The sequence below is a fragment of the Somniosus microcephalus genome, chromosome 8 (genome assembly GCF_052327205.1).
Source record: "Somniosus microcephalus isolate GS21.2 chromosome 8, FLI_Smic_1.0, whole genome shotgun sequence".
Classification (NCBI taxonomy): Eukaryota; Metazoa; Chordata; class Chondrichthyes; order Squaliformes; family Somniosidae; genus Somniosus; species Somniosus microcephalus.
In genome coordinates this window covers 37136045-37158428 of record NC_140994.1, presented here as the reverse complement: position 1 = coordinate 37158428, position 22384 = coordinate 37136045, and the positions used below count along the sequence as shown (strand labels likewise).

Sequence of the window (22384 nt, the reverse complement as noted above, 5' to 3'; positions counted from 1 at the left end):
CTGTTTTACCAGTTACATCCTCAAAAAATTCCAGTAGATTAGTCAAGCACGATTTACCCTTTGTAAATCCATGTCGACTTTGTCCGATCCTGTCACTGTTTTCCAAGTGCTCTGCTGTTACATCTTTTATGATAGACTCTAGCATTTTCCCCACTACAGATGTCAGGCTTACCGGTCTGTAATTCCCCATTTTCCCTCTACCACCTTTTTTGAATAGTGGGGTAACATTAGCTACCCTCCAATCCATGGGTACTGTTCCAGATTCCATTGAATGTTGGAAGATGATCAGCAATGCATCTACTATTTCTCGGGCCACTTCCTACAGTTTCACCATCACTCCCAACAGTTTCTGCTTGGGTGAATTCTGGTAGTTATTTCCAGGCTGCTAATGGAATGCCAATCTGGAGGAGAGCCACTCTTAAAGTGAGAAAGTGGTGCGGGGGGGTTGCTGGGATGAGGGACATTGTAGATTTGGTGCAGGTTAACTTGCTGGATTACAAAGTGGTGTTGGTAATAGCCAGGGAGAAGTCTACAGATTGGAAACTGGCTGCCTTTGGTGAAAGACTTGTGTGGCTATTGAGCAGCAAAGTTGGAGAGAAAATCCAGGGAGCATTAAAAGTAGGGAATAGTAGAGAAATCTATTAAGATTCTAATAGTTCTGGTATCTGGTCAAAGAAGTTCAATCTCATTTCACTCCTTCCCCTGAAGCTGTTTTGCCTGCCTTGTCATTTTTGATTTAATGTTCACTGTTGGCATAATTATTAAAATTCCAAATTTTAAGTTGTCTTTGGCAGCAAATCAAGTACTGATCAAATCTTGATTAGATGACGTAATACTTAATGAGCAATGATTCTTCATACAGTACATACATCACTTTTGAACTGCTAGCTACAAGTGCAGAAAAGTCAATTTTTTTTTTTTTACTAATCACCATCTAAAAAATTGAACCAGTTTGGTTGTTTTGATAGAGATTTTAATTTGATGGTCATTGTTTTACATTAAATTTTTAAAAAAGATTCCAGGCACAATGCTGGCACAAAAAGTACTTATTGGAAATTGAACATGTCAACTGTAGGTTAAAAACTAGATTCCAAAGGCTCAGCCAAATGAAATGTAGTGATCACATGCTCCTCGGTATGATGGTTATTAATAAGTTCTTCAGTTTTGATGTGAATTTCATAACTCAACTTTTTAATTAGAAAGTGATGCAATGTATAGTTGTAGAACTACTTATTCCTCTGTGACATTTCAGGTTGTGTTGAAGGGAGGGGTGAGCTAATTGTTTACATTTGTTTAACAATGTTTGAATACATTTCAGATGCTGGTGCACCATTTAAGAATGTCCAGAACTCCTTCCTGTTCAGTTTCTGTATCTAGTAACTGTGGAATGAACTGGTATAATATGCCCAATTAGAGCAGATGATTTCATAGGTCATTGGCGGCTGGAATTTAAACATCTGCTCCAGTTTTCTATCACAGAAGCTGCTAGGCCATTGTACAATTAACACTTTTTAAAATGGAGGAAATCATAAACATAAGAAAAGTCAAGGATGTTAATAGGCCATTCAGCCATCAAAATTCATCCCTATAACACCCTAGCTCTTCCATTACAGCATTCACTCACGTTTTGAACATCATGTTTTTGAAGATTATTCCAAAATGTTAACGCCCTACAAGAAAAATTGTTTCCTAACATCTATTTTAAGCGTATTTCTCTCTAATTTCATTTAAATTCTTTGGTCCTACTTCTCCGCCTTAATTTGAAATAAAATTCAGTTTAGTTAATCTGTACTCTTCAATATTTTATACACCTTGAGCCATATTCTGCCTTTACTGACAAATTTGAGTTTCTCTAATGTTTCCTCATAACTCTGTCCCTCTACACTTGAGATCAGTCTTGTTGCTATTCTCTTCCTCTGCCCCTCCGATGTTTGTACAGGAAACTCTTTTTTTTTTATCCGGGACTGGCGTGGTGCCGGTTGATCAAAAAGTCCGGATTACAGAGAGCTATACTTACTAAGGTACGAGAGCCCCGTACACGGCCACAGAGCCAGGAACCCCGGTTACACGGCCACTAATATAAAGTAAAACTTACCTGAACCTACTCCTGAATTTTGCTGGTTAAGAGAGATTTCTGGTTATTTAGGTGCTGGTTAAAAGAGAGTTTCCTGTATATGTTTCCTGGACGGGGGACCAGGTTTGAGTACTGCAGTTGTGAGCTGACCTGTGCTTTGTAAAACAGCAGCGTAACCTCTAGAGGCTTGTGCTCTAATTTCTATCTATATATCCCCGCACTCTGCTTGCTCTCATAATTGCTTGGCTACATTTTCCAGATATTGTAAGCGATGAGTCTGTCACTCCCTTCAAAGTCTTTGTCCTCCATTTGTGGTATACTTGTGATGCATAATGTTTTCACCAAATACACTTTTCAAAAATGTAAGATAGCTTGGCAGAATGAACAGGCTGGTGCAGAAATCAAGCTATTCTGTTTTGATAGAGAATAATTGTAAGCATCCAGTGTCAACCAAGAAATTGCCTAGCAGGTCTGACATATGAGATGTAATAAGTATAAACTATTTTGTTAACTTGTTGGATGAGATTCCAAAGCACTGTGTATTGTTTGGTGAAAAAATGACTATAATTAAAATTAAAATAATTATCCTAGTACCTGAAATTTTAATATAGTTCTCAGTAGGCCCCTGGCACTAAAGCACCGTGAACAACAGAGATTGTTTCTCTGTCCTTTTTCTCCTTAATGTGTGATGAGTCATTTGGAGGCCATTAGAGTGGGAAGCTGAAGGACTGCTGTCGACTGTCTCACTTACAGGTTTTCAGCTTAGCTTCACCTCTGGAAGAAGTGGTAATTTAGCTCTTGATGAACAGGAAATTTAGCCATGAGCAGTTCATGGGATGGTAGGTTATAAGAAATTTTGATAAGAGGAAAAATATTTTATTGTTTTTTAGCCACCAGTCTTAAGACCAGACCATATACTTTGAGCTTTGCAAAGTATTATCAGACCAGTGTCTTTATGCTTCGAAATCCCATTTGCAATTTAATACTGAAGCTAGTAAAACTTTAATCCAAGCATTTTCCTTCTAAGTATACATTTTTTTTTTGCTTTTTCATTAAAATGTTAAATTGTCACATTTATTGGGTGAGTTCAAAAAAAATGTGTCTGCCATAGCATTAAGCAGAGTTTATAGTCGCAAAGGCCTTTTTAATTAAAGGCTGATGTACATGACTAGTCAAGGCACTACACATTGCGTAGACTTTTGTGTAAAACCCCTTTTGGGTCAGCTCTGTTTTACTTCACCCTATTATAGTTAATCCCATAAGGCAAAGTTTTGCTTTTAAACTGAGTTTGCTCTTCTAGATAGTTGGTTCACCTTTTTCCACTAAAAATGCATATCAGTCCCATTTGAGCTTAGTACTGAGTAATTATTTTAACAGTACCTTAACTTTGTTATGAGAATACTTAAAACTTAGCCCTTGGGGATTGGGGGAAAATGGCACTCTCTTAGGCAAATGTACATACCTGTACTTATACGTTGCTAGTGTCTGGGAATTTCTAAATGGCGCACTGCTGAGTGGCCCCAACATGCAGTTCTGACAGGCCAATATATAGTTGTTGACTAAATCCTGACAGTAATGAGCCTGAGTTTGACATATTTACCTCAGAGCATGGGGCCTAAAACAAGAAGAGACTAGGACCAAAGCACAAAGGAATCTACACCACAACTTGCTCTCAGCCAGTTTGTTGGGAGGTGAATAAAGAGTCTTTATTAAATCCACTGACAACTGAAGGTATGTGATTTACACCTGGCACTGCCTGCGGTTGCATAGCTATAAGCAATAATTATGCAAATTGACTTGCAGAGAGCTCTTCTACTTTAATGTTCTCTGACAAGGGCCTTGCTCTAATATCCAAATAGTAATTTGAAGACGCAGGCAGGGGAGTTGACACATTTTGATGAAAATTCAGCTTATTATTTTTAACCTCACTGATTTACAATATCTAACCTCATCTTCTGCTCCTTTCCTTATACAGTACCTGTTTTGAAGCCTTAGGCTTTACACTGTGAGGATAAACTTCATTCCACACTGCCTTTGTGAATTTAATCTGAAGTCACATTGATTATTTGCATTCAGCTTGGTTTAATTCTCTGGAATGTTTTTGCTATACAGTGCACTTTTTGACGAAAAGTAGAAATATACATTATATAGCTTATCTAGAGTGCAGATTGTACAGATAGAGAGGAGACTTTTTTTTATACCTCCTCATTTTAAAAGACCAATTTAAATTGGTCATTCTGCTAAGATGAGTTTGTTTGCAGTATAATTACTACAGGTAGACTATCCTTTATCCGCACTTCCGACAACCTCTCAAAGCCGAAAAAAATTTCGTGGCGCGTAAGTCGTGCGCACGACATGACCCAAGTGGCGCCAAACATGACAGGAGTGGTCCGGGAGCGCTGCCTTTCCCTGTGAGCAGGGCAGAGGGTCACAGAATTCCCTCCTGGGTAGGAGATTGCAGGCCGAGCCGGGCAGTGTGAAGGAGGGTGAACCCAACAATACAGCGGCCCGTCCGATAGCTGCAGCAACCTGTCCGATAGTCTTTTCTTACCCCCCCCCCCCCCCCCCCAACCTGATTTGCGGGCCAGCTTAGTGTAGGAGTCAGCCGATATCCGGCTTTCCCACAACTGGTGGCGGCAGTCGAGCCCCAGACCCCCGCTAAGTCAAGGAATTCAGATACGGAGCAGGGGGAGCCGGAAACCTCGATCTAATGGCAGAAATCAGCAGCCGTTTTGTTAGGTTTTTTTTTCTTCCCCTAGCATTTTTTTTCTTCCCCTAGCATTTTTTTAAACAGGCTATGGAAAGAGTCTCTGTAGCTTAGCAACAGCTTCAGAGACGCTTCCAAGGCAGGGCCCGAGTGTTTACAAGCTGTTGCTAAGCAACAGTGTTTGTTGTCAGATACGGAGATGAAAATCTTCTGAAATCTGAAAAATTCCGAAAACCGAAACACAGCTGGTCCCAAGGTTTTCGGATAAAGGATAGTCTACCTGTATTGTGATTTTACCACAGGGTGAAAATAAATGAAGATTTTGTTTTTTTTGTGCTTTTATTTATATATTTTCTAAAAAAACAAAGGAAAGCTGCTACTCTACCAGGTCCATCATTTTGCTCTTAACATGTCAGCAAGCTGCACTCTCTTAATTCTGAGGCTGAGCTAGTGATATGTGGAACAAGGACAGCCTTAGTAATGGCTCCATTGTGGGTACCTTGCCCTAAAATCTTTATTAAATTTATTAACAAAAAAAATTATACTCCAGAGAAATTAAGATGTTATAATGTTACATTACAAAAGTAAAATAAGTTATTGCATGTTGTTTAACTAGTTACAGTTGTACAGACTGAAAGCACTTGAGAATGCTGGTTAAGATGCAGAACTGTATTTTTATTTATGACTAAAATGACCACAGATATTAGTCATGTACAGGTTAGTGTGACCACAGACGTTCCAGACTCTCTAATGATGTCTGAATATAACGTTAGTCAGGTCAGCTTGACCTTGATGGTGTCTCAAAATGATCTTCAAGCCGACATGAATCTCTAAAATGTGGTATCCATCATTTTTTATTATTGAAAACCTCTTTACACTTCCTCCCTCAGCAACAGGATTGGGCCGTTAACTTCTCCTTGCCTGCCACCTGCTCAAAGATTAGTCATTAAGAGGTGTACGTCCTTCACATCAGACTGATTGTACCAGACCAGTGCTGTGCATTGCCAGCCAGCCTAGAACGGGCAAAAGCCAAAAAATGACAGCGTGTGAACTCCGAACTTTACCGCCTGTTATATCGTGCATTTAGGTTTCCTAGTGTTTGGGGTTAAAGTGATCAATCATTCCCCCCACCCCATTTAAAAAATAAATGGGGTATAAATTCACCTTGTACGGTAGCGGTAAATGGGTGATAGTGAATTGGCAGCCCGTCTTTCCAATGGAAGTGAAAATTGGGTGGAGAGTGAAACAGGCTGCCGATTTGCTGTCGCCCGTTTTGCACCCCCGCCCAAGCCGCATAGAAACATAGAAGATAGGAGCAGGAGTAGGCCATTCGGCCCTTCGAGCCTGCTCCGCCATTCAATGTGATCATGGCTGATCATCCAAATTCAGTACCCTGTCCCTGCCTTTTCCCCATATCCCTTGATCCTTTTAGCCTTAAGAAATATATCCAACTCGTTCTTGAATATATTTAATGAACTAGCCTCCACCGCCCTCTGTGGCAGAGAATTCCACAGGTTCACCACTCTCTGGGTGAAGAAATTCCTCCTCATTTCAGTCCTAAATGGCTTACCCCTTATCCTTAGACTATGACCCCTGGTTCTGGACTCCCCGGCCATCAGAAACATCCTTCCTGCATCTAGTCTGTCCAGACCTGACAGAATTTTATAGGTTTTGATAAGATCCCCTCTCAATCTTCTAGACTCCAGTGAGTATAAGCCCAGTCGACACAATCTCTCCTCATACGTCATTCCTGCCATCCCAGGTATCAGCCTGGTGAATCTTCGCTGCACTCCCTCCATGGCAAGAACGTCCTTCCTCAGGTAAGGTGACCAAAACTGCACACAATACTCAAGGTGCGGTCTCACCAAGGCCCTGTACAACTGTAGCAAGACATCCTTGTTCCTGTACTCGAACCCTCTTGCTACGAAGGCCAACATACCATTTGCCTTCTTAACCGCCTGCTGCACCTGCATGCTTACCTTCAGCGACTGGTGCACAAGGACGCCCAGGTCTCTTTCCACTTCCCCTTCTCCCAATCTATTGCCATTCAAATAATAATCTGCCTTCCTGTTTTTGCCACCAAAGTGGATAACCTCACATTTATCCACATTATAGTGCATTTGGCATGTTTCTGCCCAATCACCTAACCTGTCCAAATCGTACTGGAGTTTCCTGACATCCTCCTCGCAGCTTACCCTCCCGCCCAGCTTTGTGTCGTCTGCAAATTTGGAGATATTACATCCAATTCCCTTGTCCAGATCATTAATATATATTGGCCTAGAAATTCAGTTGCGTTTGCGCCCACTTAGGGGCGAAAGAGTGGGTTGCACCTGAAGTTTTTTAGTGCCCGAAATTAAGTTGGTCCCTAACATCGGCGTTAGCCGGTAGCGCTGCGCCGGCACCGATGACGTCATCGGTGTGCGCAGCGCCCCGGTTCCAACGCGATTCCCTGCTGAAGGCCAAATTCAGTTGCGGCCGCCTCGCCCGCAGCGGCCGCAAACAACGTTTGAAAAACGGGGCCTTGCAGCTCCGAGAGGCCGGCGCATAAAGGTGGAGGGGCGGCCGCATGGCCGCACCTCCCTCCCCGGACTCCTGCACCACCCCCCCGCGGCATTGCTGTCTGACTCCCGCGAGCCCGGCACTTCTCCGTGGTGCCGGGCTCATTTGCCGGGGGAATCCAGCGGCGATCTCACGGCTGCAGGCAGCTCCTCCTTAAGAGAAGGAGGAGGCCTGCAGTACCCCAGCCTGCCGCACTGCATCGGGTGGCGCAGCGGCAGCTGGACGCCTGAAATAGACTTTCATCGCCCCAAGCGAGGCGGCCAAACCCTGCAGTAGCGCCCGCCTCCGTCTTGGCCCGTCGCAACTGAATTTCAGGCGGGCGCTACGGGAATCCGGGCGAGCGCTAAATTTCGGGCGCTAAAGACCTGGCGGGGCCTTACTGAATTTCTAGGCCATTGTGAACAGCTGGGGTCCTAGGACCGATCCTTGCGGTACCCCACTAGGCACTGCCTGCCACTCGGAAAGCGACCTGTTTATTCCAACTCTTTGCCTTCTGTCCGCCAACCAGTTCTCTATCCAAGTCAATACCTTGCCCCCAATCCCATGTGCCTTAATTTTGCACGCTAATCTCTTCTGTGGGACCTTATCGAAAGCCTTCTGAAAGTCCAAATACACCACATCCACTGGTTCTCCCCTATCTATTTTACCAGTTACATCCTCAAAAAATTCCAGTAGATTAGTCAAGCATGATTTACCTTTTGTAAATCCATGTTGACTTTGTCCGATCCTGTCACTGCTTTCCAAGTGCTCTGCTATTACATCTTTTATAATGGACTCTAGCATTTTCCCCACTACCGATTCTTCATTAACAGTAAAAGACTAACTCCAACATTGCATGTAATTCTTGCATTATTAATAAATTGTCATAGATTTTTCATTCTGATATGAGGGATGAGCAGAATAACAGCTGATTCAGCGAATAAAAGTTAAGTCAAAAAATAGAATTCTAGTTCAAGTCCATGGGATTCCTGACTCCTCCACAGCCCTCTTTGAAGGCCCCGCTCCTCGAGGATGTAGAATGGGCGGCTGATAAATAGGGTTGTGGTTTTCACTTTATTTTACTCCGTTTATACTTTTTAAATTGTGCATTGAATTTGGTGCAAGTGAAAAGTAAATGCTGACACTTGGCAGGGTAATTTTGACCTAACCCGCCCGGCGGGAAACTGCTGCGATCAGATCGACTGCCATTTTACACCTCCCGCCGACCCCGATTTTACTTTCCATTGACTCCCCTGAAACACTACAAACCAGAACCCTAGATATATCTAGAGAATGAGGATGAATTACCCCCTGCTGCGTTCACACATCTCTTTACCAACCAACCAGCTCAAAAGCAGTATTGACGGAGGCATCTGGGAGTAGGTGTCTTGGCCAAGAAATAGTACAGAATGTGGAGAAACCGTAAAAATGACAAGTAATTAAAAACTAAAACTTGGGTTGTAAAATTAGCAAATAATTTGAATCAAAATTGTTGGTGCAAAATGAAAAAATGAAGCCTGACAGGTTTTTTTTGTTAAGGCCTCAATTTATTATTTTTTGGCAGTTCCTTTAGTTAGCATCCAGCTTTGAACTACCTAAACATTTTAATTCTAAATCATCCCTAGATTTGGCGGGAGATTCAGATTTTCTTTCTTTTGCTTCAGAATTCCAGATTTTTACTAGAACTCTGGAAACAAATAAGTTCTTGGATAGTTTTTCTGCCTCCTTGCCATTTTATTTCTAGAAAGCGAGATTGAACTGACTTTTTTTTATTTTGGTGAGAGAAGTGCCTCAACCTGTCACTTAAACATGTGCCATATCCTGGATAAAATGAGTAATCAGTAAGATTATTATTGCAGTAGATTTTTATTGCACATTGTTTAGTAAAATTAAATCTCTTTTTTCCAGAGGGTGATTGACATGATAGGAAAGACAATGGGGTTTAAGTGGTGAAGAGGCTTGAGCTGGCGGCCTATACCAAACACACCTCTTAAAGGGATAAGGTCCATATTGTTGGCCTAGACAGTTAGTAATATTCAAAGTACTTCCAATGTTAAAAACATTTAATAAAATAAAATTATATTATTGCAATCAGTAAATCTACATGTGCTTAAACCTATATAGATTGAACATTTGATACAGTAATATTTTTCACATGAAGGTAGTGCCAACGTGATGAATATATTTTACCTTTTTAATAGTTCTAAAATGTAGTGTAATTCATAGAATCCTAGAATAGTACAGCACAGAAGGAGGCCATTCGGCCCATCGAGTCTGCGCCAGCTCTCTCAGAGCAATCCAGTTAATCCCAGCCCTCTGCTCTTTCCCCATATCCTTGCAATTCTTTCTACTTCAAGTATTTATCCCCTTCGCTTTCGAAGGCTACTATTGAATCTGTATCCACCACCATATCAGGCAGTGCATTCCTCTTAGCCTTCTCTGCTCTAAGAAGAACAACCCCAGCTTCTCCAGTCTATCCACGTAACTGTAATCCCTCATCCCTAGAATCATTCTAGTAAATCTCTTCTGTACCCTCTCCAAAGCCTTCACGTCCTTCCTAAAGTGTGGTGCCCACAATTGGACACAATGGGCTAAAAATTCAGTTTGGGGCGCCAAGCTCGCCTGGGCGCCGGAATTACCGCTGCGCGCGGAGCCACTTGCGCCATCGGGATATTCAGTTTCAGCGCCCCAAATGGAAGCCGACCGTTAAACAAGGCTTTCGGCGCCCCGCTTGGGGCGCTGAAACTGAATATCGGCGCGCAGAGTGCCGCAGCGCCACCCGCTGCGGCACGGCAGGCTGCGGTACTGCAGGCCTTCCTCCCACTGTTAAGGGGGAGGTGCCTGCAACAGCATGATCCCCGCTCGCGAGTGCCGGCAAATGAGCCCGGCACCAAGGAGAAGTGCCGGGCTCTCAGGAAACAGCCGGCAATGCCGCGGGGGGCCGGTGTAGGAGGCCGGGGACGGAGGTGCGGGCAGGCGGCCGCCGAAAAAGCGGCCGGCCGCACCTCCACCTTAACTCGCCCCACTACCGCCACAGGTAGGCCCCTGTGTACCGGTCGCTATTTGCGGCCGGCGCGGAAGAGGCGGGCGCGACCTAATATGGCGCGCGGGGCACTGCGCACACCGATGACGTCATCAGTGGCGGCGCAGCGCTACAGGCTAACGCCGCCATTAACGCCCTGCTAAATATCGCGGTGGTTGTGGCCAGTGGCGCTAAAGCCTCTGAGTGGCCTCTTTGGGCGCAAACTGGTGGCGCAAGCAACTGAATTTCTAGGCCAATAACTTCCTGGATTTTGTACTCTATGCCTCTATTTATAAAGCCCAGGATCAGTTCGATCATGTTTGGTATAGTCTCATACTTTTCACTCTCGCGTCCCTATTAACCCTAATAGACCAACATGGAGTTAGGTCACAGATCAGCCATGATCTCATTAAATGGCAGAACAGGCTCGAGGGGCTGAATGGCTTACTCCTGTTCCTATGTAACAGCTTTATGATAAATGTCCATGAATTGTTAAATAATCTATTTCTTATGTTGACATTTGTTACGTTCTGTGAATCGTTTTGTGAATATGATATGCAGTTCCTTATGAAAAATAGGATTATCTGAATTTTCCAGAACTTGGATTCAAAATGTAAAATCTTATATTAAACCTGCCAAATAGTTGTGGACTGTTCTACATAGGATTATCAACTTGCATTATGAATGTTGCAATATTACAAAACACAGATTTCTGGCTCCCAGTATTTTTTTTTGGGGGGGGTGGGTGGGGGAGGTTATGGTGTGTCAAATTTTGAATTATGATTGTAGAAGACCAGCAAAAGTGACATGAAGCTGGCAAGAGTCTTTGTTGATATTTGGCCGCAGCTCCATGACCTTAATTAATGACAGCCCCAGTGCCAACCAGCTGCCTCATTTATTCTTTGCCCCTCTCCCTACACCAGTCACTCTCAACTTCACCTCATCACATCATTGAACAAACACAATGGAATTAGTTTAGTTGTTCCCTGAGGTTTTTTTCAGGGACTGATGGCTTCGGTCAGCAGCAGGCATGTTTAATTGTGGAAAGTGGAATGAAGAATGCCCTATCTCTATATCTCATATCCTTAGGAAAACAATTATAACCTTTGTTTCAAAAATGAAATACTTTCCCGGGGAGACCTATCCCCACTGGAGTTCTGGCGCATGAAGTTATGGCACCAGGAAAAGTGTTCATTTTTAAAAATTGTATAAACATTATTTTTTGTAAATTGGATTATCTTTTTTTTTACATTGGCCTGTTTGAAGTGCAAGTAAAATTTCCAATTGTGTAACAGATATGTTGTTTTATGTTGTATATCTTTTAAAAATTTTAAGTTAATTTATTTGAATTGTGCAAACTGTACTCTGCATAAATGTTTTTTTTTAATGCTTTATTTTTGTGATACTGTAAAATCCAAAATCTCAGGAGCAACAAATAGAATAGTCACTCTTTTTGAGTCCATGGTGTAAATTACACAGTACTATAGCTGAACGGAGACTGGAAGTCTCCTAAGGAGTAACTTTACTCGGTCTGTTTCAAATAAGTTTTAAACGCCCAAGCTTTAACTTAAATCTGTGCAGGTTTAAAAAAAAAGAGCTGTGTTAACAAACTGAAATTATTTTGGCACAGATTAGTGATGGTTGCTAAAACTGGCATTGACGTATGTTAAGATATGCTGGTAGATTGTTAATGTGTTTCATAACATGCAGCACTTGAATATTGGATGAAAATAAAAATTAACCTGAAAATCACTGACTGTCAAATGCTCACATCTATAGGATCGTCTCCTCATTTGGGCCTGTCATTGGCAATTAGAAGTCAGATATAGTAATGTAACTGATAGTTGTCCAGTCACAATGCTCAGCTTTAACTGTTGCGTGTCAATTTTTTGTTTTTGAAATGGGAAGGAGTGACTGAGGCATTCTCATTTCCCAATTAAACTTCAGACAGCATCTGTGCATGGGTCGTTTGCCTCTTTGTCAAACTTAGTTCATGTAGTTTTTAATGGCCATTTCAGACCTATTCCCAGAAATGAAAACCTCTTGGTCTTTCATACTACTCACATGATCATCTATAGTCTGTTAATATTCATTAATAACAAAAAGACCTTGTTTTCAGATAAAAAGCTCATATATCCAGATGATTGGACACGGTATGCTTAAAGGACATCAAATAGTTTTTGAAGCACAAGATAATTTGCAAGGAAATCTGAATTCTGATAACCAATTTGAGGCCTTATATTTTGCTCAGAAAATTGAGAAAAGTGAAAATGCTTTTCAGTAATAACCTGAAGGCAACTGGAAGTTACTTGTATTTGATTGTTTAGTATAGGAGTAGAAATCCTTGACTTGAGGTTCAGGTGAGCCTCTAACATGTGAATGTGGGAATGAGAACATTTCATGAATGTACCACTGAGTTAACTGTGGCCTTATAATAAGGCAAGGTTGCTCCATGAATTAATTCCCAGTAGATGCCTGGATCCAGCCAAATATGTTTGACTATATCAAAGGTCTTATTGTTAACCAGGGGCACCATTTCTTTGCAATGCAATCAAAATGTTTGCTTGTGAAAGAATATGTTGGCAAATTCAAAACACCCATTTAGAAATGCTGGCAAGCTAATAAAAGTAACATAGATGGTGGTGTTGATTCTCATTTGTATTTCTAAGCTTGTTCTTCATACATCCTTAAAAGTGCTGTTAGTACTTCCAATGTTTTCTTTGGGGGTCTGGAGCTGCTCTGTGGTCTCCTTCCAAAGTTTAAAGGAGTTTCAGTGCTTTTTAAACTAAATACTTTTTACAAGCCTCATAGCTATTAAAGCAGGATGTTGCTTCATACGTAATGGAAAAACAAAGGAATAGCTTCATTAACCAGGCTCGCACTTAAGTACTACCTATATATTTAAAATGATGAGGCAGAACATAATTTTATACTGAACTTCTCGCAATAGCTGAAGCAACAGTTCTCGTCTTAACATAGATAGCTTTTATATTCACTTACACCACAAAGAAGTTAGCTGATGTAAAAAATGTATTTTTGTAAGTATTTTAATTTAACTGATTTTTCTCGGTGATTAAAAAAAATCCATGAAACTAAATATCCTCATCAATCATTCTCAGTTAATTTACCAGTCATGCTGTGCAACTAAAATTAAAATCCAATGAAAACAACAAAGATTAAATCTGATTTAAAAAGTGCAAAACTTCTCTTTAAAAAAAAAGCATACTTGGCCCCTCCAAAGGGGAGAGGAGGGTCAAAGCAGAAACTCAAATAAGCTCCATTTCATCAAACATGCAATTGTTTCCTTTTAAATGTATTAATGGAATGTGAAGATCTGGGAAATATCAAAAAATATGCTGCATTTAGTTGCACTGCTGTTGTATGTACCAATGTAAATTAAGGTTTTTTTTCAAATTTATTTCAGAGCGGTCACCCCACAGGCCTATCCTTCAAGCAGGATTGCCTGCTAACAAAACTGTGCTGGTGGGGAGTGATGTGGAATTTGTGTGTAAAGTGTTCAGTGACGCCCAGCCCCATATACAATGGCTTAAGAACGTTGAAAATAATGGCAGTAGATATCGTCCAGACGGGTCCCTTTACGTCCATGTCTTAAAGGTTTGAGAATTCAACAAGACTTTCTAAATATTTATGTTTAATGAAAATTGTGAAAGAGTGATGCTCATTATCAAGAAGAACAAGGAATATCTATATTTAAGTTACATTTTTAAGTACAAATGTTTCTAAATATCCAAAGCATGTATATATATTAATTGAATTGCTTTTCTTCCAAAGTTATATCTTGCATTCTATTTCCTAGACAGTTACAATACATTTTAAGTTTAAATTGTGTTAAAATATGCTGAAGAAAACCGGTATGAACTGTTCATACAGAATAGTCCTTTTAGTTATTTTTGATAGTACTTGCTCTATTTTCTTCCTTCATACCATAAGATTGTCACGCATTTTGGTAGAGAAAATAGTTTCTTTTATTTATTTCATGAAATGATTTCATATAGAGGACTGATGCTGGTGGTGGGATATTAGCTCTGTTCATACGAGAACAGCGGTTAAATTGTTATCTTCTGTTATTGGTTTGTTCTAGCATTCGGGGATAAATAGCTCCAATGCAGAAGTGCTGAATCTGTACAATGTGACTGAGGCGGACAGTGGAGAATATATATGTAAGGTCTCCAATTATATTGGAGCTGTCAATCAGTCTGCTTGGCTTACTGTTGCTCAATTCTCCCCAAAAGGTAACACTTTTAGGAAACAAATTACAAAGCTCTGCCCATGGTAAATGAATTTGGGAAACGGCTGATTCATGCTGGGAGATGCTTGGAAGATTGCAAGCAACTTACGGGATCTTTGGGCTTTGGGTTATTAATGGTCCCTTAACCTCCTTTCCGTGATGCAACTTGATGCACGCTAGTCATGGAAAAATACCCACAATATGTGGCCAAACTATCCCTTGCTGTACATTACGGCTGAAATTTTCGTCTGTTAAACTTATTCTGTCTTGTTCATCTCTGCAGTTTTTTTTCTTTCTCCTGTCAATACTTAAATGTATCTATTTACCTTAATGCCTCTTTCTTAAGCCGATAGTACATTTCCATTTCCCTTTCCCCATTTTATGTGCTTTATCTTCTACTTCATTTCATGCTTCCTTTATTCTAAGAAAAATAGGATAAAGAAAACAAATTATTATGGGCCTATTTTTCCATGAGTTAAATTGCATGCCTAGAAGGGTGAGTTAAAGATGGTGACGGATATCTGTGATTATTCCATAAAACAAGCTTGGAGTTTGGAGCAAGCTTTGGATGAAGGGTTGTGGATAGGGAGTACATCAGGTTGCTGTACCTCTGCTGTTAAGCAACGGTACTGGTTTGTTGTCCCTGTCCACAAATATCTCATGTTGTCTTGCTTGTATATTTTTTTGTTTTTGCTTCCCTTTTTCTTCTAGACTGCCGGTGTTAACACTACGGACAAAGAAATTGAGGTTCTCTATTTACGGAATGTAACTTTTGAGGATGCTGGGGAATATATATGCTTGGCGGGTAATTCTATTGGGATTTCACATCACTCTGCATGGTTGACAGTTGAGTCAGGTACATATGGCTTTCCTTCAATGGTTCATCCTTCACCTAATGCAAAATTGACACTGCTTTCTGTAGTGGAACTGGCAGTAGAATCGTAATGCAAAAAACCCAAGATCCCATTTGTGTATTGTATTATCATTATAGATAGATAATAATTGTATATATAATATATTTGAAAAACAATTAAAGGGTGAGTCACACTGACAGTTGCTCCTTTTGTCATTGTAATGCCAGTTCCCCTTCTGTAACAGAGCAGTGTTATTTCTTGGGGAATTCACTCAATGAATCAACTTTACTTCTTCAGTGATTGCATGCATTCAAAATGAGGGTCTGATTCATTTGCAGCAGAGGGCATGCAAAGTCTTACTGAGCATGTTGAATCTGATGCTGTTTCTCTTCCTTAAGAAATGGTCATCAGTGGTGTTTTAACTGATTGATAATTGGCAGGGGAAGAAAGTTGGCGCTACACAACCCAGCCCAGATGAAACTTTCTCAATTATCGGTCCTCAACGCACTGCACCTGCTCGGTAATTCCCTTGTGAAACTTCAATTCTATTGAACAATGGTGGTTATCAAGTTTGCGGGTTGCAATGACAACTAATCCTTTCTCCCTGGAGAAAGTGACCTGCAACCACACTGTTTGACTTGAATGAAGTGTTGAGGTTTTTCACCACGTAACATGATTGTCTCTTTAAAACTGCTACAAACCTTTCCTGTAGTCTCTAATTTCACAGACAATCAGGCGAAAACCTTTTGCGCAGCTTTGCTTTCACTAGGAATCTGGGACTGTTTCTGGTTTTGTTTGCTTCTTGTTTCACCTTAAAGCCTTCAGCGGGCATTTTATGCTTGGTAGCTTTTGGCAGTACTACTTGTTATGGATGGCAGAAGCTTGAACAGCATTCATTATGCTAAATATGTTATGCTGTAGATGTACGGTAATGATAAAATTTGAGGTACCGTCTAACATGTTGAATTGTACTCTGCTTGTGTGAAATACATGAAACTTTGTAACAGAATGTTTATCATTTTAACAAAACAAGCTGGTTCAGTTTTAACCTTTGGCTATAAATGTCTTGTACTTTGCACCAAAGCATGTAAAGTTTTAAATTTAGTATCAATATTCATAACTGAATGCAACTGTAGTATTGGGCAAAAATGTTTGCAGTATGTTCAGGCTGAAGAAATCATTAATGTACCAGTTATTTATTATCTATATATTTTATTTGTATATCCTCTTTTGTTTGTTATTTACTGCCATTATCGGTTTTCCCACTGTAACAGCTGACAGAGCTGGAAGATGTTTATCCAAAAGGACTCTTACCAGTTTCTCTAACCAGATTCTAAGAGGTGCAAGAATGCTCCTCACCCCCCTAATTCTTTGCCTATTCTATCAATCCAGAATCTGGTGCAATGGTACACCAGTACTATATCATACCACAATTGTATTCTTGATTCTTCCTCAACCCCTTGGTTTCTTCCCGCTTCTCATGGAGTCATATGATTCCATAGCTATCAACAGCCTTCCCAGTACAGGAAACTTTGGTTTATCCGGAGGTTAACTGTCCGGAATGCTCGAGCCACCGGCAAAAATCAGGAGCCGTTTCGTTAGTTTTTTTTTCTTTTCGTTGCTTTTTTTTCACCAGTCAGGCTCTGCAAGGTCTCGCTGAAGCTGTTGCTAAGCTACAGAGACGCTTGCAAGGTACGGCCGACTGTTTAGAAGCTGTTGCTAAGCAACAGGGTTGTCAGATACGGAGCTCAAAATCTCCGTATGTTTCAACATTAGCGCTGGTTTGTCCGGCAGTTTTGATGGGACGGCAACAGCTCAGTCCCGTCGGTGCCGGATAGCACAAAGTTTCCTGTATCTCAGCTACATGGCTGTTCTTAATGTGTGGACCTGGCTATCCTGTCATGGAGTATCACAGTCAACCATGGTAATGTTTCTCACCTGGTATCTACAGGCACATACTTCTTGGTAGGGGCCACTAGATAGAGAACAGGAGTGGAACTTTTTCTCACTACACTGGGGGTGCTGAGGCCAGTTGTCACACCACTGGTACTGTACCAGCTGTGGCCATCTAGCTGAGTGTGCAGCGGGAGTTTTCCAGTTGTGTAAGGCTCAGTATCACACTGGCAGCACCTTTTACCCACAAAGCCAGCTGTGGAGCATTTACTCTTTTTTCTTCCGGAAAATGTTCTGAAGAATAGTATTGGTACTGTTAATAACATTTCACTTCTTTTTCAGTTACATTATCGTGTGTGAATCTATATGTTAATGACTGACGCAATTGTTTCTTCACACGTAATCCAGTTCCTGAAGACAAACCAAAAGGGTTGACCTCTCCTGACTATCTGGAAATAGCTATCTATTGCATTGGTGTTTTTGTTATCGCTTGTATGGTGGTGACGGTTATTATTTGCCGACTGAAGAACACAGCAAAGAAGCCAGATTTTAATGCCCAGCCACCGGTGCACAAGCTGACCAAACGCATCCCTCTGCGCAGACAGGTAACAGAAAGTAGATAAAGAGTTCAAAAACCTTTACTTGACTTAGTTAGTGATCATGTTATCATAAGGCATTACCAGACTTCCAAGTCATATTTCAGAAATGATCGTACAATCTGGTAAATTTTCCTCCTTCACTAATGCCAACCAAAACACTGCCTATCTTTTTAAACAAACCTCTGGCGTTGCCCACATTTCTAACATCAAGCTGCTTCCCCCTCCTCAAGGTTTTTATCAAATAATTAGGCTTTTTAATAGTACTTGGCAAATAATGTTCGGCAACAAAAATTGTTTCAAGTTACTACCGCGTTTCATGTAATTGTGAGAAAATACAAAAGAATGTTTTTAGTTTTGTTCTGGAATTCTTTCTGCTGATGGATAGTTTTTTTTTATTATTAACTTAATTTTTAATCTATTATACTCCTGACAATTATGAATCAAAAACTCAAAGTTGAAGAATCTTCACTTTCTTGTCGCCCAGGTAGAGGTTTTGGATGTTATCACCTAGTACCAAGTGCTGACCTGCAGCAGTGGGCTCCATTCGGGTGCCTGCCCTGCATAGGAAAAGAATTTCGACCCTGGAAAATGGGTCGGGATTATGGCACTGTCGGAATGATGAGTGGAAGTCCCGTCCCACGACCACTCCGCCCTTGTGAGGCCATTAAACCTCATCCAGCATTAGAGAGGGGGCCTGGGATTTCGGGGGTTGCCACTCACTGCACTTCCTTTCACATAGTCCTAACTGCTGTATTGGCAGCTCTCTAGCCTCCTAATATTTACCCCCCCACCCCCGTGCTTAATTTTCATCAGAATCATATTTACATCACTCTCCAAGACATTTCAGGTTCTCGTCCTCTTCCCCTTTGATCCATGGTTTGAAATTACTGCATGTTGGTACAACATTAAGGCTCTGACCCCTCCCGAAGACCCCTGCATTGGGTCAGATGCGTGGGTGGGAGTTCTGTTTCACCAGACTTCTAGCAGCAGATGACAAGACCCTGAATTTTTGGGCCTTTGTGTTTAAATAAGCTAATGGTAAGATATGCAGTGCACAGGATAAAATCAACTGAAATGTTAACTTGAGTCAATTGGTAGTACGGTCTCAGCTCTGAGTCAGGGATTGGGTTGAATCCCCACTCCTGGATTTAATCATATAATGTAGACCAACACTCCAGCGCAATACTGAGAGAGTAATTGTTGGAGGTGCCATTCTTGAATGAGATGTTAAACCAGAGATTACATCTGGCTGTTCTCAAGGCTCAGATGGATCTTAAACATCCCATGATACTATTCAAAGACCATGGAGTTCTGGCCAAAATTTATCCTTCAACCAACATCAAAAACAGATTTGCTAGTTATTCATCTCTTTCCTGTTTGTGGGATCTTGCTTTGTGCAAATTGGCTGCTACATTTGATTTCATAACAGCAGTCATTGAGCTTCAGAATCATTTATTGTATGTGAAGGTTAACTTTTGTATTTAAAAAAGACACATGGGGCAGTTTTAACCCTACCCACCTGGTGGAAACTGAGAGGGTGGGCCGTTAAAATCGCCCACGTTACTTACCTTCCCGAAAGCCACAAGGACCCTGCCATCCAGGATTTTAACTTGCTCTTCTTTACATATGCATGTCAAATCCCGATGATGTCATTGAGACCCAACTTCTATTTTAATCGAGGCCTGAGTGGGGAAGCCACTACAGCTTTCCCACCAGGCGAAGGCCAGATAAGACCTACCGGGAAAAAGAGGAGGCCGAAGAAGATAGTTTTTTTCTTTCCTTTGTGGGGCCAGAAGGAGCAGGAGTGCTGCTCCGGACCTTGCAAGGAAAACTTAGGCCTCCTCTGCCCCGGACTCACCTCCTCCCCCTCCGCCCCCCCCGCGACTCACACACCACACCCCCTCCTTTCCTGAATGTGAGACACCCATGGAACCTGATCCCGCCACCTAGCGGTGAGCAGGCTCCGGGTCACGCGGTCTTCCACCAGCAAGATTTAAATTTGGGCTGGGAGCTAAAGTAGCCTTAATTTCTACAGCCGTTGATGGGTTTCTCACTCTCTCTGCTGCCCAAACCCGCCTGGAGTTAAAATTGGGGCCATTTCTCCAGAAGGTTCAAACGAAAGTGATCAGTGTTTTCATGCAAACCAATTGGGTGCAGTCTGTAAGATGCCAGCACCCTGTTCAAAAGAAGGACTAATTATCAGGTAAATAGAAGTGGATTTGCAGAAGAAGATAGTCCTTAATGTAAAACCTTGTTTTCTGCCTTTTCAAGTCTTGTTAGCTTCCACATCATATAATTAATATGGAATACAGTTATTCTGGACATCTCCATGGCCTTCACCAATGCTGCTCTTTGGAAAGCTGAAATGTGATATGTCAGTTTTCCGTCTGATCCTGTTGGCTGGGCACCTCTCTTCCAAACTGGTGCTTTGCCTGACAGCGCGGCCAAAAGCAGCAACTCCGAGGTGGAGAAGGGAGGTATTTAGGAGCGTAATTGTAAAGATTAGTTAAGACTAGAATTCAAACCCAGCTCTGTCATTTTGCACCAAAACTAACAATTTTGCCTGTGGGCTGCCCTCAGTCTGTCTCTTTCACGAATGATAAAACTGTAATGATCTCGTGGGGCTGTCTTTAAGATGGCATTTTATAAATAAAGGTTTAAATAAGTGCCATACTCATTAACCTGTGAGTACTGAATGTCTTTAGTATTTTTCATAATACATACTATAAAATCTCTCAGTTTTCTTAGCTTCCTGTTAAACATTAAAATTAATCATTGGAAAATGTAATTATTGAAAATTTGCCCTGAGAATATATATTTCACTTTTGATACTGATATGGTTCTATAGTCCATAAATATTTAAAAGACTTAAACCCTACTTGCTGTACATGGTGCAACCCTAGTGACAGGATGTGATAATACCAAAGGAATTCTATGTATGCACGCATGACCCCATTCTGTCACCTCCAACTGCCAGATGTCACCCCAAATTACATATCTTTAGCCTTTCATCCAGTCTTAACAGTGTAAATTAATTGCTCTTTTTAATGTAGGCATCATTAAAGGTGCATATTAGAATAAGTTTTTGTGAAAAGTGATTCTATTTTATGAAGTTTGCATACGAAACCGCTTCAGCCTTTCCAGTGGTATTTGAGGGAGAATGTCTGTTGTCAGCAGCACCATTCATTAGTGGAAGCAATTTACACTCGACAGTAACATTTGCTACTTTTCCTTGACCATTTTTCATTGCAATCTGTATCAGGCAAGGAATGTGCTGGCGTTATTTACTGGCTTTATATGCAAGAATTACTCCAATCAAATAATGCTCTTGTCAGATTAGTCAATGCATTTGCTTTGGAGCAATTTGCTTGAAAATTGATTTGGCAACTGTTCCATTCAACAGTATGAGTCTTCAAGACGTTCCAGTGATGTACAGTTTTGGAGACATTTGCATTGTCCTTTTATAAAAAATAAAAAAAAATGTAATATTTGATTAGCTATAGCACATGAAAGGGAAATATTGTACTGCCAGAAATGTGTAGACATTTAACTAGGCTCTCTAGATTTTGGTGCGTATTTTTTTTTTTAGCAGTCTTGTGGTTTCACCAAATCTGGTGTTTTCCTGATGCTTTTTGTTTTTTTAAAAAAAAGTGAAAATTGAGGCAAAAAGGTTTCAATCATAGAAGTAGGTGATACACAATTAATCCAGGAAAGAAACTGTGATTCAATGCAGGCATGAACCTCTTGGACATGAGTTATTTGACGTAATTGTGTAGCTGAGAGTTCATTTTCAATTTTTTTAAAATCAGACTGATGGACTTGTAGAGAGTTGCTGGTGAAAATATTTTGTTAGCATTTATCTTTGTAATTTTTCATGTTTTGTTGGTGCCCTGAAAATAATCACTAACTTAAATACTTTGCATGTATTGGTTAAAATTGGGGACCCTCCACATAATGCTTGATGATGACTTAGTAATCGTATATATGAATGTGAATTCACACTGCACACTCAGAGAGAAAAAGCCATCATGGGAGGTGAAGTTGTGGAAAAATCTGTGCCTGGACGACCTCCAGGAGTTTCAAGTACCCTATTACAAACATTCACAGCATGTGTGCTCCAAGAGCTGCAGTCGATGGTTTGGGTTAAAACACGTAATAGAAATTACAACCAAATGTGCCATAGCTGGTTGTAGCACTGCCAACAGACTGGTGTAATAGACTGTAAAAAGAAAAATAACCAAAAATGACATAAATGTGGAATTCAGACTATCCTTCTCTCCCAACAAAAGTTATTTGCCCTTTCTAATACTGTATTTATATGTCAGGAATAAATTTTAAAATGACGCCAATTAAATGAAGCTTGATTGCTAAAAGGATATATCTCAATGCCATTAGCAGGCATATAACACCATCAAACAGTTTGGTTTCATACAAATTTCAGTACAGAT

At 40.9% G+C, this 22384-nt stretch overlaps 1 protein-coding gene across 13 annotated transcripts in view; it reads left to right on the top strand.

Moving 5' to 3' along the window:
* fgfr2 (fibroblast growth factor receptor 2) overlaps positions 1-22384 on the top strand; it is a 177828-nt gene that overhangs the window by 131990 nt on the left and 23454 nt on the right. For 10 of the 13 annotated variants that reach the window (XM_085994562.1, XM_085994561.1, XM_085994559.1 and 7 more), the window contains 3 exons: positions 13766-13956; positions 14444-14594; positions 17746-17949. In XM_085994562.1, coding sequence (XP_085850688.1) covers positions 13766-13956; positions 14444-14594; positions 17746-17949 — 546 coding nt within the window. Of the gene's footprint in view, positions 1-13765; positions 13957-14443; positions 14595-15301; positions 15447-17745; positions 17950-22384 lie in introns of all 13 variants that reach the window. The other 3 variants (XM_085994554.1, XM_085994553.1, XM_085994555.1) reach the window with 3 other exon arrangements.